This window comes from Vanessa atalanta, chromosome W, assembly GCF_905147765.1.
Source record: "Vanessa atalanta chromosome W, ilVanAtal1.2, whole genome shotgun sequence".
NCBI classification, from domain to species: Eukaryota; Metazoa; Arthropoda; class Insecta; order Lepidoptera; family Nymphalidae; genus Vanessa; species Vanessa atalanta.
Genome location: NC_061901.1, coordinates 6,006,015 through 6,024,470, shown reverse-complemented (window position 1 = coordinate 6,024,470; position 18,456 = coordinate 6,006,015). Strand labels below are relative to the sequence as shown.

The 18,456-nt window shown below is 39.1% G+C and overlaps 1 protein-coding gene across 1 annotated transcript; it reads left to right on the top strand.

Annotated features, from left to right (window-relative positions):
* The first annotated feature begins 9,244 nt into the window (after nucleotides 1–9,244).
* Nucleotides 9,245–9,610, top strand: LOC125075597. Its single transcript, XM_047687305.1, has one exon. It carries the CDS (start codon nucleotides 9,245–9,247, stop codon nucleotides 9,608–9,610), a length of 366 nt encoding a protein of 121 aa, XP_047543261.1.
* The last annotated feature ends 8,846 nt before the right edge of the window (nucleotides 9,611–18,456 follow it).

Genomic DNA, 18,456 nt, shown 5'->3' with positions numbered 1-18,456 from the left:
GAAGGATGGATTTACATACACAGTTTGAATAGAAGGACTTGCGGTAGTAGGGTGGACTACTGTTTTCTTAGAGGAGGAAACAAGAGAACATGAGGAATTATCCCCGGAACGTTTGCGAGAGGAGGATGATGAGAGGTCAGTTTGTAATTCTGAGCCCCCAGGATCGGGAGGTTCAGGAGGTGGATCGACATCCATTATAAACTAACTACTGTAACTAAACTAATATACTTTATCTATAATAAAAAACTAAAAAATAACACTTACCGTAACCGAATTATGTTAGTAAAACCCAAAAACCATAAAATCGAACTATTTGCACTGAAAATTAATGAAAGAATCACACAAAGTTATTGGAAAAACACAGATATCTCACTAACACGTGTGTCAACCAAAGCTAACGCAAGCGAAAAAAAAAACTGATTTAGTGATAAAATTTAATTATATTGCTTGACATATTAAACATTTTTGTTGACATTGATAATTTTTTTTACTAAATTTCATGCAAAGGTAGTCTATGTTCAGGCAGATATTAATAAAATGTGTCTGATTTTGCTTTACAAATTATTTTAAAGTACAAAATAAACAATTTATAAAATATTTTGCATAAATTATGACGTCATTGATTTTTTAAATCCTCAGTTCTTTAGAAATTTCTAATCGAAAATGTTTTTTTTAAAAACCGGCAATAAAAGTAGTTGCACTATCATCTCGCTTCACACGATATGACATATAGTTACCGAATACCAAATATTTTTCAATTCAAGGTCGTATCGAAATGAGTTCAGAAATGAAAACTGTTTATAATCCTAACGTGGTTTTTGCAGAATCGCACTACTGGTAGTAGTCAGCGATTCCCTTGTAATCATTGGCTTGAAGTTTCCCGTCCGGTCAACTTGTGCACTAAAAGTACTTTTCAATTTGAATTTTTGTTTCAAAGTGATAATTGTGAAAAATCCGACATGTAAGTTGCACATTTATTTTTATATTTTTCTACCCTATTTTATATATTGTGTGTGTATTTATTACAAAAGACTTATTTTTGTTCCTTTTTGACTAGTAAACGCTCAATAGTTGTTTTATAATGGATAACGATGTTAATAGTCCTATTGGGCGAGTTGTGGGTGGTACATCGGGTACTAATTCACAACGCGATAGGCGGCGGTCAACCTCTAGTAGTGATAGCAGTGATAGCTCTTCCTCATCTTCGAGCTCGTCTGAATCTCAACGAGTCTCAAAGAAAAAGAAGAAGCATGTCACTCCAAAAATCATAAACGCCATCGCAATCTTTTAGAAAAACTTTCTAAAGAAGTTTGTGATTTAAAGCTAAATGTTTTGTATAACGAACGAAATAATTACTGCGATAATGTTAATGAATCATTTTTGTTAGACGTGAGTCGTGAACTTAATAATATCTTAATAAAATCAGTCGATGCAATACTGTAGTGATCTGAATCCTGAAGTACCTAACTTATCATTTGATATTGAAACTAAAATTAAGGATCCTGCTATACCTACCGCCCCTTTGGAATATATAAAAAGTTGAACGAAGTTCAACGATTTGGCAGCGAAACGTGGTCTGACGTACGATATATATGTACATATAATACGTACGGTGAAGAAATAAAACTACGGACAATTTATTATAATATATTTCTTTAAATCATTGCTGCTCAACCAGCATAACATTTCTAAAAGTGGACGACATATTTTTGAGAAATTATCTCATACTTAAAAGTGTAAAATATACCTCGCTAAGAATCACATATAAATTTGTTCTTAATATTATAACTGTTAATAACACAAAACTAAGGCACCACTGACTTTATATTATTTTATTGTTATACGGTAATTCACACTCAATTTATCATCGAAAATGGCAAATAAATGCAGCAGTTGCGGAAAGTTTTTAGCTGCTGCCGATAGTGTGAGATGTGTACGTTGTTCCTGCCAATTCCATCGTGTCGTCAATTCGAGTCCCGATGCCAGAATACCAAAATAGATATGCAAGGGATGCAAGCCGAAGCCTTGTTCTCCAGCATTAACTACTGACTTGGCTTCCTCGCAAGCGGCGAATGACACCGAATACTCGTCGTCATTGCCAGCTGTCGAGGATACAGATGTTGTCAGTTCACTCTTAGAACAAATTAAACTCCTCCGGGTCGAACTAGTAGATGTGACGCGGGAAGTATTCCGTTTCGTCAGGAGCTTGCATCGTTGAAAGGTGCGTTGTCCGAGGTAGGCAAGCGAGTCGACAATGTAGAAGCGCGACTGTCTCAACTTGAGAATAAAACAGCGTCCGCGCCTGAGAGTCACTTGCTAGAAGATATTGCCAGCTTGAAAGCGGAACTCAATGAGCGCGAGCAGTCATGTCTATTGAATGACATTGAGATCTCGGGCATTGCAGAACGAAATGGGGAGAATTTGCAACACGTAGTAGGCCTCATTGCGTGTAAGATTGGCGTTACTTTGGAGGAGCGCGACATTGTTTTGGTTGAACGTGCAGGCCCGCGACCAGCTTACAAAGACAGCAGCGAACGATTACGACCACGCACTATAGTAGTGCGACTAGCGCGCCGCACGATTCGCGATCAACTACTGCGCGCGGCGCGCGTGCGTCGCGGGGCCGATACATCGGGCTTAGATGTAGATATAGATAACGAACCTAAACGGTTTTACATTAACGAGCGCCTCACTAGAACAAATCGTGCCCTTTTTTATAATGCACGAGAGGAGGGCCGCCGCAATGGATGGCGTTATATATGGACTTGAGAGGGCCGAATCTATGCACGACGGAATAAAGAAACTGCAGATCAGAGGATACGATCACAGTATGATATACCGAAGGTTTTTGTAAAAGCACAGGTTTGAGCTCAGAATCTCAGTTTACGAGTAAGGACAATATTTTTAAATTACTTATCGTTTATTTTATAATAATAGCACCTGAAAAGATGTATTTCTTAATTTTTCTGATCGTTTTGTTGTATATTTATGTTAATTGTTTTCATATTAATTATAAGGATTCTAGTAAAAATATTTGCAGCAGTGTAATACATAGCGACCAGACAGTATATATAATAGGTTCATATAAATATAATATACAATTAACTGTTTTGTACACTAGGGGTAAATCGCCATCAAATCGTTATTTACATTATCTCGATACTTCATCTCCATTTTATTAGCATATTTATTATAAAATGATAAGGCCACTAAATTTAAAAATTGGTTTCCTAAACCCGGGTTCCCTTGGAACTAATCACGAAGAGCTAATAGTCGCTGTAGAAAGGCATAATGTGGACATTCTAGGCCTTAATGAGACTTGGCTGAGAGCCGGTGAAGAGGGACGTGCGCCCAGTATACCAGGATACAGCTTACGTCATATACCGCGGCCACCAGAGTTGCGTATACGTGGTGGCGGGGTAGGTTTCTACGTCAGGAAAGGTCTAAATGTTCGTACCCTCAGCCACCCTCCCTCTCCGTCGGTTGAGCAGATGTGGATATGCTATAAAAGCAAAGGTAAGAATATTGTAATAGGAACCGCATATAGGCCACCTTGGTTAAACGTACAAACTTTTTTTGATGCGTTGTACGAATCATTATCCGCTTTTTCATGGCGTGACCAATTTATCATTGTTGGAGATTTTAATATAAATTTTTTAGATAAGAATAATACAAATCATAAATCACTTACTGACTTTTTAAACTATTCAAATTTAACGCAATACGTTAGTGAGCCTACGCATTTCACAAATCATAACGAAACTCTCCTAGATTTGTTCTGTACCGATGCAAGTGTTTGTCAGTATGGGTTGATTATATCAGTAGTCACTCATTCATATCTTGTGAGGTTACTGTTAGTAAAGATAAATTTACGCCAAAAAAAATTTTCTACAGGGACATAAAATCTATTAATCCAAATGAATTAGATACATGTCTTGCACTTATCAACTGGGACTGCATTGCTGAACTTCAAAGTGTAGATGACATGGTGGGCGAATTTAATATAGAGATTCGACGGATTTATGATACTCTTGCACCTTTGAAATGTCTGCACGTTAAGCATCGTCATTATCCCTGGATTACATCTACTATCAAGCTTATGATGAGACTACGGGATAATGCACACCTAAGAGCTCGTAAAACGAAAGTAGATGCCCACATTAATCATTACAAAGACTTAAAAAGCTTTGTACGCTTATCAATCAAAAATGAGAAAAAAGCTTATTTTGAAACTTATGTTAATAAAAATCTTAATAACGCAAAGATTCTATGGAAACACATCAAATTTAATGTTAATATTCATAGAAAAAGTGACTGTATACTACCGGAACATTTGCGTGATCCAAATAAACTGAATACCTTTTTTCTTACAGTTCCTGGTAGCCACAATGCAAGTCAATTAGAAATTGAATACTATCAACAAAATAAATTTAGTGATGCAAATTTAAGCTTAAAGGTAGTATCAGAGTCTGAGATCTTTAAACATATTAAAACTTTGACTACAAATGCCATTGGTGCAGATGGCATCTCTCTCGATATGATATTGCCCACTCTTCAATATACCTTAAAGTTGATAACAAAAATAGTCAACACCTCTATTATGACAGGTATATACCCAAATCTCTGGCGTAGGGCTATTGTCAGACCTATACCTAAGGTCGATGCTCCTTTAGAGTTTAAGGATTTGCGTCCTATAAGCATTCTCCCGTGTCTGTCTAAGATTCTTGAAAAAGTAGTATGTAATCAACTCAGGGGCTATTTAGAATTTAACAATATTTTGCCAGACAAACAATCTGGGTTCAGAAAAAGAAGGGGAACTACGACTGCATTAGCAAACGTTGTAGATGATATCCTATCTGCTCGAGACAGGGGGGAGGGTACTATCCTGGTGCTTCTGGACTACTCTCGTGCGTTTGACACTATAAATATTCCACTGTTAATTTCCAAGCTGTCATATTATGGTTTCGACGACAAAGCAGTACAATGGTTTCAAAGTTACATGACTGACCGCAGCCAATCTGTTGAGATAACGCTAGAGGATGGCAATGTTGCTAAATCGGATGTACGTCAGGTTACAAGAGGAGTTCCGCAAGGCTCAATCTTGGGACCGATTTTGTACACGATCTATATAGCAGATATTATTAAGCAAATAAAATACTGCAACTACCATTTGTATGCTGATGATCTGCAGTTATATATCTCTTTTAGACCATGCAACACACAAACGGCCCTACAACAACTTAATCATGACTTGGACCAATTAGCACGCTGGTCACACTCAAACACGCTATCAATTAATTCTAATAAAACTAAGTATATGATTTTTGGTACAGAGCGTCAAACTCAAATAATAAGCAGCTATTATCTTGTTATGGAAATAAACGGTGAACGCATCCTCAGAGTGTCCGAAGCGCGAAACCTAGGTGTTCTATTTGATGAGGACCTTCGATTTGAAAAACATGTAAACAATATTGCAAAAAATTGCTTTTATAGATTAAAAATACTTTATAACATCAGGGATTCTATTAGTACTAAAGTTCGTATAAGATTATGTGAGGCACTAGTTTTGTCAAAATTTAATTATGCTGATGCTGTTATTGGGCCACGTTTACTCTCCCGTACTAAAAAAATCATCCAACGAGTGCAGAACGCCTGCGCTCGTTACTGTTTCAATATTCCGCCGCGTACACATGTCACACCATATTTAAACACTGCTAATATCTTAAAAATGAATTACCGTACGCAAGCACATTTCGCTACATTACTTTTTGGTGTTATAAAATATCAGATTCCACCTTACCTCTATCATAAGCTACAGTGGTTAAAAAATAACAATAGTGAGCATGTTACAAGAGCGTCATTGTTTAAGCTGAAAATGCCAATCCATAAAACAGCGGCATTCCGAGGAAGTTTCAGGTACTGCGCCACCAGGTGCTGGAATGACCTGCCTCCTCCTATTCGTGACCTGTAATCGTTAGGAAATTTCCGCTATAAGTATAGATTATATTTATTAGATAAACAAAAAAAATTCTTCAACTAGACATTTAATTTTATTCATTTAATTCAATCGCAGTTTTTTTTTTTATTTATTTATTTTATCTATTTATATTTGTATTTATACACATGGGTATGTAAATTTATATACAAAATTAATTTATATGTCGTTGACAAAATTTAAATATAAATTATGTTAATATTCAAGTATACGTATATTGCAAAATTAAATTAATTATAATTTTACGACACGAACCCGTTTGGTTTGCGGTCCGATTGCTATAGGCAAGAATCACGTTATCGCCTGGTGATCCCATGACCTTGGCTTCCACGCTCAGCTGCATTGTTTTTTATGAGATGTCATCTTAACCGCTCCTATTTCATAACTCCTTAATTCTTCAATCCATATCTTTAAGATAAAGCGAAATAAATTAAGATATTGGGTTTTTATGTTAGCGTGTAATTAAATATATATGCGAATAAAACTGAATTTTACTATAATCACATATATTTTATATATATTTGGTGTCATAAAAATACTTCTTACCTTATATTGTCTTTTCCAAATACTTAAAAACGTAGTACTATAATTTATTGTCAAATCGCAGTATGTATTTTTCTGTGTTCGTTTGGATATTTTTAATTAAGCGAACAACATGCTTACGGTTAAGCGTCAGACGCTGCGGGCTGCGCGGGCCGACTGGGCGCGTGAGCATTAAAAACACTTAAAATATTATGTACAATTTTACGTATAATCAAGAAAGAGGTTGCGCCCTGCTCCCGCGCGTTCCGGCGCACTCTGCGTAGCAAGTGCGACAGATATACTCGTACCTATGTAATAATTATGTTTAATGCTGCCTTTATTATTATGTTAATTTTATATATATATATATATATTTTTCTTCCTCTTTTATTATTTATTGCATCGATTTAATATCGCTCTTTTATTGTTACCGCTGTCAGTTCCGCAATAGCATTAGGAGACCACTGAAAATCAGTGTAGAAGCAACTATGTTTCTATTTTTCACTGAGTGGATCTCCTTTTGGCTAAATTACACTGCTGCACACTATTTATTGTTTTATATTATTTTAATTATTAATTTTTTACTCTTAAAACTTGTTCTGTTGTAGTTGTATTTTTAGTTATTATTATTATTTTTTTTGTTTGATGTATTTTAGGATAAGTGATATTTTGTTATGTTTCGTTGTTTATGTTGTGTGAAAGTAGTGTAATTCGCTCAATAAATGTTTATTATTATTATTATATAGTGACACACAAAAATTATATAACCATTCCCCTGGATATATAGAGCTTGAAACTAATGATGAATTAAAGGGGTATGATAATTTACGTCACTTGGTACACTCTGATAAATCTTATGCTGCTTTCACTTATTGTATTTTAAAACAAAAAGAAATTTTCTTAAATAGTTGCCGAAATTTATTAGTCTGGTCTAGAAAATCAGATGCTACGCTTAGCAATCTTAATGAAAAGATTGATGAAATATTTTTAAAGGGTGATTTTCAAAAGGTCTCCGCGGACCTATTGCAAATGGCTTGTGGTCACAGATCAGAAGCCATAGAAATGAGAAGGGATAGCATTTTAAAGAGCGTTCGTGACCCGCTTATAAAATGTAGATTGAATAAAATTCCCCCTTCTAGTACTCACATTTTTCACTCTGAAAGTCTCGCTGCTGCGTTAGAGAGTGCAGGTGGTATGAGAAAAGCTTTTTGGCCCGTAAGCCAGTCCAATAAAAGCAATGGTTCACGAACTAAGAAAAGTACTACACGACTCACTCACTAGCAGGGGTATGTCTCTCATACTGTACCATCGCGTGGTACTTTTACAGGTTATTGCTGAGACCATGCTACTGTATCTAATGCCAGTGGCCATCATGACCAGCCCTCGCGGGGCAGTTGTCATAATTGCCTTTCCGTTGGCCATAATCATGTTAGCCAATGTAATTATAATCCTAGCAAAAAGAGCTTTTCGATCTCGCGGGTCGACAAGACAAATACAGCCTTTTCATAGAGGACAAAAGCGTAGGTTTTCACCCTCTGACAACAGAGGCAATAAGCGGCAAAAACAATGACGTGAAACCTTTCCGAGCCGGACGTCTAGCACAGTACGTCGGCCGCTGGAGGAAAATGGGAGCTCCAAACTTTGTGGTACCAATAATATCAGGATATCCCATACCTTTTTCTCAGAAGCCTCCGTTGAGAATGCCAGACCTAATATGCGATCGTCGTCGCACCGTGGAATCGGACGAAATGACTTCTGTCATCCTACAGATGAAGGAACAAGGGGTTTTGAAACAAGCGGGCCTATCGCCGAGGTTTATTTCTCCTATTTCTTGTTCTAAAGACCGACGCATCATACCGTCCCATTTTCAACCTCAGACACCTGAATCAATATGTGATAACCGCTCATTTTCGACTTAGAAACGTACATCACATACTAGACTTCCTCCAACCTCGGGATTGGATGTGCAAGGTGGATTTATTGCAGGCCTACTTCAATCTGCCAGTAGCCCAGTCACATCGTCGTTTCCTACGGTTGATTTACAAAGATTGCTAGAAATGACATGCTTCGCCTTCGGCCTCAGTACAGCACTGAAGATTTTTGCTTGTTTAACGAATTGGGTTGCGCAAAGTCTTCGAGAAAAAGGTATAAGGCTAGTAGTTTATCTCGACGATTACCTCGATGTACATCAAGACCCGAGCGTTTTGTCCAAGCACGTAAATCTCCTATTGAACACCCTAGAGTTCCTAGGTTATCAAGTGAATTACGGAAAATCAATAATTGTCCCACGAAAATGCATAATCTATCTAGGAATAGTTTGGGACCCATGGGTAAATCGCAAATACCTACCACAGGAAAAATCTGCGGCCATAGTCACCAAAGTCACACGTGTTTTAGAAAGTGTCAAGGTATCTCTAAAAGACTTGCAGAGTTTGGTGGGTGTATTCAATTTTTCCCAATTTTGCTGTCCCTTGGGGGAGGCTAAATCACCGAACCACGCTCAGCTTTCTACTATACTGGTGGCTCAAAAATTGTCACCTGGCAACTTTAATACATGTGCCCCCACCAACACATTTTCTTGTCACCGATGCTTCGGACCTTGCCTGGGGCGCACAACTGGACACCACAACTTTATCAGGCACCTGGAATGTAAAGGAACAACAGCTGCACAGCAATCAAAAAGAGTTGCTTGTCATTTTGAAAGTCCTGGAAAGTCACGCAGAGAAAATGGCAGGGAGCTCGGTGGTGATTCAATCCGACAACCGATCTGCGGTAGCATATCTCCGCAACGAGGAGGGAATGAAATCTCAACCACTAACGAACCTAAATCACCGCATACTTCGAATCTTCGACGATCAACAGATACACTTCAAAATCCATCACACTCCGGGTCTATTTAATCCACAAGCGGATTCCTTGACCAGGCTTCACCGTCTTCCGGAGTTGCATTTAATGCCAAATTGCACGAAGATCGTGTTTATGAAAATGGGAACGCCTGTGATAGACCTGTTTGCGTCAAAGACCGCCCGAGTGATAGAGAATTATGCAACCTTAGATCTCAAGGATCACGAGGCAATGTGTGATACATTGTGACGTATTCAGTGTGTCATGGAATTTTCCGCTGGCATGGATCTTTCCTCCGCCCTTTCTAATACCCAAAGTGCTAATTTATCTGAACCAAGCAACAGGTCTATATCTCATAGTGGGTCCTCGATGGGAAAAGGTATTTTGGAGAGCGGACTTGAAATTACGGAGCGTTGCAATCCCATTCAGATTTACAAACCTGAAACGATTTTTGATTTTTGATTCCAGGACATGACTCTGGAAATATGGAAATGTGGGGGTGGTCTGAGAAGTTAAAATCTTGGGATTTCGCCCAAATATCATTGCTTCGATGTTCCTGGCGTCCATCCACGTGAAAAACGTATAAAATAGCTTGGTCTCGATGGATAACATGGGCAAATCAGCATAATATGAACGCAACCAAACAAGAAGGTTCTGAATTAGCACAGTTTTTAGCTGATTTACATTTAAAACATAACCTATCTTATAACACAATTCTTCTCCACAAATCTATAATTTCTACGCTAAGTAATGCAGAACTGTCCGGTAAACTGAGTGAAGATGTTTTGGTCAAACATATTTTGAAATCCATATCTTTGAAAAACCCTAAAGTACAGAAACCTCCAATTTGGGACATTAGTGTTCTTTCAAATTACATGGAAAATTATTCAGTAGATAATAATAATATATTACACGGCCACATTACTTAGTCTATGTTCAGGCCGCAGGATACATGATTTGACCTTATTGTGTGTGGATTGCGATCATTGTGTGATTCATGAGGATTATGTTATTTTTTGGCCTCTTTTTGGGTCAAAAACTTCTTTTTGGGTGGAAATTGTTGGCCAACAAAGAAAATGAAAAATTAAATCCGGTGTATTGGATAAATAGAACAATTTCAATTTTAAATGAAAGACGGAGCACGCCAGGAACTTCTAATTTGTTTATGACCCTACGCGGATCACCATCCCCAGCCTCCCGTACGGTCATTGCGGGATGGATAAAAACGCTTTTGAGAGATGCAGGCATTAAAACAACTCCAGGAAGCATACGTTCCGCTGTAGCTTCGAGCAATTGGATTAACAATTTTCCTCTTGATGATATATTGGCTCGAGGAAACTGGAGATCAGCTAAAACTTTTCAAAAATTCTATCGGCGTGAAGTTTTATCTTTTTCGAATAGTGATTCTACCTTGACTTCCCTGTTTAATCCTGTGCATTGAAGCAATTTAAGGAATTGTTATATACTGAATTGATTTAAATGATTCATTTTCATAGCTTAATTATACATATCTTACTTGTAAAAGGAAATTTTCAAATATTTTCATTTGGGTTGAATTATATATGATTACTTTTTCAAATTAAATACTTATTCTTTCACACATTATTTTTATTAAGTCACATTGGCATCTTTTCACCAGGCGATATCAAACAAGTCTCGTTATTTAAGCTTCTAATAACGGTCAAGTGGTTTAATAGACGCGTTTTACCTGAAATAAAACGCATATTAAACTACTTACCTTATTAGAAGCTTAGCTTCTATTTCTGCCTGGTGCATAATTACAGACAATAATTTCAAGGGAATCGCTGACTACTACCAGCGCTTCCCACAAGGCCAGGAGAAAAGAGTGGGTAGTGCGAAAGAGACACACACATACCTGGGTAGAAATAGAGGTAAAATATGACGGGAACCGGATGTGCCTATCTCGTTATTTAAGCTTCTAATAAGGTAAGTAGTTTAATATGCGTTTTATTTCAGGTAAAACGCGTCTATTAAATGAATAGATACCTAATTAGAAATATTTGTGTTTCAATTATTTATGTCATAAATGTCAGTTACTTTACACTCTGTAAAAATTTAATAATATACCAAAATATTATAATTACTTACATACAACTACATATCTAATTTTAATATTTATATTTTGTTTATTGAAGGGCAATCTAGTTATGCAACCAGTACCACGAAGAATATTCACGGTAAAAACCAAAAAATTGCATTGTTGCATTCTAGCGTTGGGTGGTCGTTGTACTGGGAAACATAACAATGTAAATGAATTCCTGGAATGTAAGATGTTAGTTAAGACAGTGGGAAACATGTATTTCAATTATTTTTTTTATGGTATAGGGGGCAAACGAGCAGGAGGCTCACCTGATGGAAAGTGACTACCACCGCCCATGGACATCTGCAACACCAGGGGGTTTACAGGTGCGTTGCCGGCCTTTAAGAAATCAGTACGCTCTTTTCTTGAAGGTTCCCAAGTCGTATCGGTTCGGAAAAACCGCCGGCGAAAGCTGGTTCCACAGAGTGGTTGTGCGAGGCAGAAAATGCCTTAAAAATCGCGCTGTTGTGGATTTACGGACATCTAAGTGGTGCGGGTGAAATTTAGAATTTTGTCGAGATGTCCGAAGGTGGAATTCAGCTGCCGGGATTAATCCAAACAATTCCTCGGAACACTCCCCGTGGAAAATTCGGTAGAAGATGCAGAGTGATCCAACATCTCTACGCAATGCCAAAGGATCGAGCAGATCAGAAAGGGCTTGATCGTCGATAATTCGAGCTGCTCTACGTTGGATACGGTCAAATGGAAGGAGCTGGTACTGGGGAGCACCCGACCAGAGGTGAGAGCAGTACTCCATGTGAGGCCGAATTTGCGCCTTGTATAGTCTTAGGCGATGGGCCGACGTGAAATACTGTCTTGCCTTGCTGAGCACACCAAGCTTTTTTGATGCCAATTTGGCTTTGCCTTCCAGTTGACCGCGGAACTGAACGAGGCTCGAAACATCAATGCCAAGTATTCCGATACTAGCTGTGGCGGCTAACGGAATGTTCTCGAATCGTGGAGATACGACGAATGGTGTTTTTTTAGCGGTTAACGCGCAAACTTGCGTCTTTTTGGGGTTGAAATGGACTAGGTTTAGCCGGCCCCAGTTCGAGACTTCGTTTAACGAAGACTCGATTTCAGACACAAGTTTGTTCCGGTTTTCTTCGTTTTCCCGAGAAATATTAGCACGGCCGGTGTATGAGGTGTCAACGGTACTGTCGTCTGCATAGCAGTGAATGTTCCTGATTTGCAACAAGTCATTGATATGCAGAAGAAACAGAGTGGGTGACAGAACGCAGCCTTGTGGAACACCAGCGTTGACGAATTTTTGGTCGGAGCATGCACCGTCGACAACGACCTTGATGCTCCGATCTGCCAAAACGCTGGTAATCCAACTGCATAATTTCCCGGGAAGCCCATAGGAAGGAAGCTTCGAAAGAAGCGCTTTGTGCCACACGCGATCGAAGGCCTTCGCTATGTCCAGACTGGCTGCTAATGCCTCCCCCTTGCTCTCAACTGCTTCCGCCCATTTATGAGTAAGGTAAACTAGAAGATCACCGGCTGAGCGACCCCGACGGAAACCGTACTGGCGGTCACTAATCAGCTGGTACTCCTCTAGATACCGCAGGAGCTGACAGTTTACAATGGACTCCATTACCTTGGAGAACAAGGGGGTGATGGCTATAGGCCTATAATTGGATGGGTCTGAGCGGTTACCCTTTTTGGGAATCGGATGCACTAAAGCAGTTTTCCAGGAGATCGGGACGACGCCTAATGCGTAAGATTGCTGGAAAAGACGCGTTAAGACCGGTGCCAACTCGGGAGCACATGTCCGTAGCACGATTGGAGGGATGCCATCGGGTCCACTCGACTTATGAATGTCCAAGGAAAAAAGTGCTTTACGAACTGCACTTTGCCGGAATTTAACCTCCGGCATCGTGGTATCACATCGCGGGATTGTTGGTGGTGATTTTCCTTGGTCATCCAGAGTCGAATTCGACGCGAAGAGAGAGCCTAAAAGATCAGCTTTCTCCTTCGCGGTATGGGCCAATGACTTACCGTCCTTGTGCAGAGAGGGAAAGGAAGGTTGACAGAAATTCCCAAGAACAGCCTTAGCGAGAGACCAGAACGCACGTGTTCCTGAAGGGAGACGCACCAGTCTCTCGCCAATTCTGCCAATGTACTCCGTCTTCGTCTTAGCAATCACATTTTTGAAGGACCTAGAGGCAGAGTTATATTCCTTTCTGAATGCGCTGGTCTTTACATCACGAGACGCTGATGCGTTAGCCCAGTCATGATAACGTTCCCATTTTCGGCGTGAGGCCGTTTTGCAGAAACGACCAAACCAGGGCTGGGACTTGCCACCGATGGGCACCGCAGAATACGGAATGAACAGTTCCATACCCTGAAGCACCACATCGGCAACAGAGTCGGCTATAACTCTCGGATCATCCAGCGAGAAACAAACCTGCCCCCATGGGTAGGAGGCAAAGAAGGACCGCATCCCATCCCAATCCGCTGACTTGTAGTGCCACACGCGGCGGCAGCCCATGAAACGAGGTCGTGAGTACCGCATAACCGGAACTGTACTCCGAACGAGACAGTGGTCCGACGAGCCCAGAGGGGGATCGACGATAACCTGATAGCTATCCAGATGAGAAGTCAGCAGAAGGTCCAACAGGGAAGGTGTATGATCCTCCACGTCCGGTATTCGCGTTGGCGAGGTGACCAGTTGTATCAAATCATATGCTAAAGCGAAGTCGAGAACAGATCTACCCGCATGATCAGTAGTACGTGATCCAAGCCATTCGGCATGGTGGGCATTAAAATCACCAAGAACCACGATCTCTGCGGATGGGATCTGCTGCAGTACGGAATCTGTAGCCATTTGGACGTGCTCAACCAGTCGGTCGGTTTCGGCATTACCGCTATGGGACCTATAAAGGCAAGCGTAGATTCGCGGATGGTCGTCACAATCTACACGCAGCCAGATAATTGATAGGTCCTGTCCTTCAAGGCTGCCGGCCTATCGGGCCTCCGGGACTCTCACATACCAGACGAAACGCGGTAACATAGCTACCACTTCACGCCGATTTTAAGTGAGAGAGTGGTACTTCCCCGGGCGTGCCGGCCCATTCGGCTGCAACCCGAAGGTATGCAGTGTGGCACTACCACTTACGAAATTAATCAATAATTAATTAAACTGAGCATCCAAATCTGTTCAGACGTGTTTAATTCAATCCTCAATTATTTTAAATATATATGTTTTTATTTTTAAAAAAATCAATTTGCCTCTTCGTAAACTTGACTGGCGCTGTGGACAGGATCGTTGTAATTATAGCGCATTCGCGTAAATATTCGGGTATCTAAATTTACCGATTATCGCGATTTTCCGGCGCGGACGGCGATCCATCGAACAAATAAATTTGTCAAGTGGTTGGAGCGATGCTGATGGCGTTGGCTGGTTGGTGAGTAAGCCTTTTCACCTTCCTTACCTATTTCATGCCTATTCAAATTGTAGAGTTTTGTTATCTAGAGATTGGAACTCTCTCTTTTTAACTGTTATCTGGTTTTCATATAAAATTTGTGAAATCGGAATTTAGTTATACGTATCATATTTGTATTTTATCTCTCATATGAATTTTTGTGAATAATATTAAGTAAAATTAAAAAATAATATTAAGTAAATAAATAATTATTAATAATTATTAATAATATTAATAATTATACATTTAGATATAATATAACATTGTATTAGTGTAAAAGGTAATTATAGTGATTTTTATTTTATTAGATAGACCGAGATATTCATTACTAAAATGTCTACTAACGATCATCTGGAGCAAATAGTTCTCATACCAACTGAAATTCTTAAATTAATCCCACTTTTTGGCGGAGATAAACGTCAATTAAATCTTTTTATTAGACAGTGCGAATACGTTATTAATAAATATGTAGAGGGTCCGACACAAAATATGTATGTTATGCATTCCATAATGAGCCGACTTAAAGACAATGCGGCGGCCCTTATCAGTGAACGCGAGGATATAACGACATGGGACGAATTCAAGGAATTATTAACGTTACACTTTGGGCATCCGCGTAGTGAGGAATGCATTGCTATCGAACTTGAATCCATGAAAATTAGGCAAGGTGAATCGTATTCAGAATTTTGCAATAGAGTACAGTCTGTTCGTTCAGTTTTCATTTCGAAATTTCAAAATTTAATTACGGATTCTAACCTTAAGCAGAGTAAAATTATTATCTATAATAACACTTCGCTAAATGTTTTCCTGTACAATTTACCGGAAAATATGGTTAGAGTAGTTCGGTTAAAATCACCGCGTAGTCTAGAAGAAGCCTTAAGCGTTGTCACGGAAGAGGTAAATTTTCACGACCAATATACCGCACGTAACAGAATGAATAATAAATCGAATATCGTAGCTCCATCCCCCGGTATTCCGTCGACATTTAAATTTGGAAATAACGTGCTTTCCGCTAGACTAAATAGTTTTAATTCGACAAACCAATTGTTAGCCCCCAAGTTCAAATTTGGTGTACCACAAATTCAAAGTCAGGCTCAAGCGCCTTCAAACAAACCTCAACAATTCTCAGGTTATCGGACCATCGTTTGGCTATCAGCCCCAGTGGGGCATACGTCCCCAACAATTCGGAATGCGTCCACAACAGCTTGGTATTAGCATTAGCAGCCCGTAAATGTCCCACTGCTGGGATAAAGGCCTCCTCTCCCTTTGAGGAGAAGGTTTGGAGCATATTCCACCACGCTGCTCCAATGCGGGTTGGCGGAATACACATGTGGCAGAATTTCGTTGAAATTAGACACATGAAGGTTTCCTCACGATGTTTTCCTTCACCGCCGAGCACGAGATGAATTATAAACACAAATTAAGCACATGAAATTTCAGTGGTGCCTGCCTGGGTTTGAACCCGAAATCATCGGTTAAGATGCACGCGTTCTAGCCACTGGGCCATCTCGGCTCAACTGGGCCATCTCGGCTCTCTCAGCTTGGTATGCGTGCACAAAATCCAGGTTATTCTCAATTCGGCTATAAACCTAATAATCAGGCTAATATTTCAACAGATGTGTCAATGCGTACTATACCATCTCTAAGACCGCAACAAGGTTTTAAAGTTAACGAGTTAGAGTTTTACGATAACCAACCAAATGATCTATGTTACTACGATCAAAACGATTATAGTGAAAATGATTACTGTAATAATAATTTTGTTGGATCGGACACGGAACAATTCGAACCTCAAGTTTCATTTCCCGATAGTCAGGATGTTGAAGTAAACGACGAAACACCTACTCCTGTAATTTCTGAGGAGGCACAAAATTTTCACATGCGTCTAGCAACAAACATTATGAGGTGATAGAAATTAATTGTGATCCAAACCTAAAGTTACCGTTAGATAAAGTTAGATAGACACAGGTAGTATGAGATCTTTTATTAGTCCACGAAAAGCTTATGAATATTTTTCATATGCAATCCGTCACGAACCATTTCAAGTCATAAGTACACACGCATCTAGCTCACACTCAGAAGTTATAGAGATACCGCTACCACCGACGTTTAATTGTAACGATCAACACAAGTTTTATCTCTACGATGTAGATTCCCGATATGACGGCGTTGTAGGTGACGATTTTTGAAGACAAATTGGTGCTTTGATTGACCTAAAAATTAACATTTTACAAACTAATACAACATTAATTCCTATTATACATAATATGAGTAATTATCAAATACGAATAGCACCGCGTACGGAACAACGTGTTAAACTTCCTACAGACTTACACACAGGCGAAGGCGTATTAGAATATAAGGAATTTTGTAAGGGTGTGAGAATGCCTAGCGCTCTAGTTAGATGTATGAACGGTTATACAATGACAGTAGTACAGAATAGTTTAGACACATAGGCAATAATGACAGTAAAAAAACCATTTAAAATTATAAAGTATGAAAGAAGTAATTGCGAAGTAAACTGTACGAAGGAAAAAAGGGATATCGAAATTGATGCTATATTAGAAGAAAACTTATTAAAATTACGATTGGAACATATGAATGAAGAGGAGCGAAAGAGAATATTTGATTTATGTAGAGAATTTAAAGATATATTTTACAGTGAACACCTCCCTCTCACATTCACCAATCAGGTAAAACATGCAATTAGAACTAAAAATGAGGACCCGATTTATGTTAGACCATATCGACAACCTCCTGCGCAAGCAGCGGAAATAAAAGACCAGGTACACAAACTATTAAAAGATAATGTGATACAGGAATCACATTCTCCTTGGAGTGCTCCTGTACACCTTGTACCAAAAAAGCTTGATGCATCTGGTCAAGCAAAATATAGGATGGTGATTGATTATAGGCGTTTAAATGAAATAACAGTAGACGACAAATACCCTCTACCTAATATCACAGACCTTTTCGACAAATTAGGAAAAAGCGTTTACTTCACTACATTAGATTTGGCATCTGGATACCACCAAATTGAAGTCAATGAAGAGGATAGGCAGAAAACTGCGTTTAGCACACAATTCGGCCATTTTGAGTTTCTCAGAATGCCATTTGGCCTTAAAACGGCACCTGCCACATTTCAGCGAGCAATGGATAACATTCTAAGAGGTCTGCAGGGTATCCATTGCCTCGTTTATTTAGACGACATAATAATCTTTTCGAGTAGCTTACAGGAACACCTAGAAAATTTACGAACAGTATTTGAACGACTTAGAGAAACGAATCTTAAAATACAACTTGACAAATCCGAATTTCTGCGTAAAGAAGTGCTTTATTTAGGGCATACCATTACCAAAGACGGACTGAAACCTAATAACGACAAAATTCAGACAGTACTTGGCTATCCTCTACCCAAGACCACGACTGAAATAAAAAGCTTCTTAGTATTGATAGGGTACTACAGACGCTTTATCAAAGACTTTGCCAAAATAACGCAACCTTTGACTAACTGTCTAAAGAAACGCAATAAGATAATCATTGACCAAAAATACATTGACGCATTT

Bases quoted from the DNA above. Each gene is read 5' to 3' on its own strand.
- LOC125075597 (XM_047687305.1), top strand. From the start codon at position 9,245: ATGGCAGGGAGCTCGGTGGTGATTCAATCCGACAACCGATCTGCGGTA.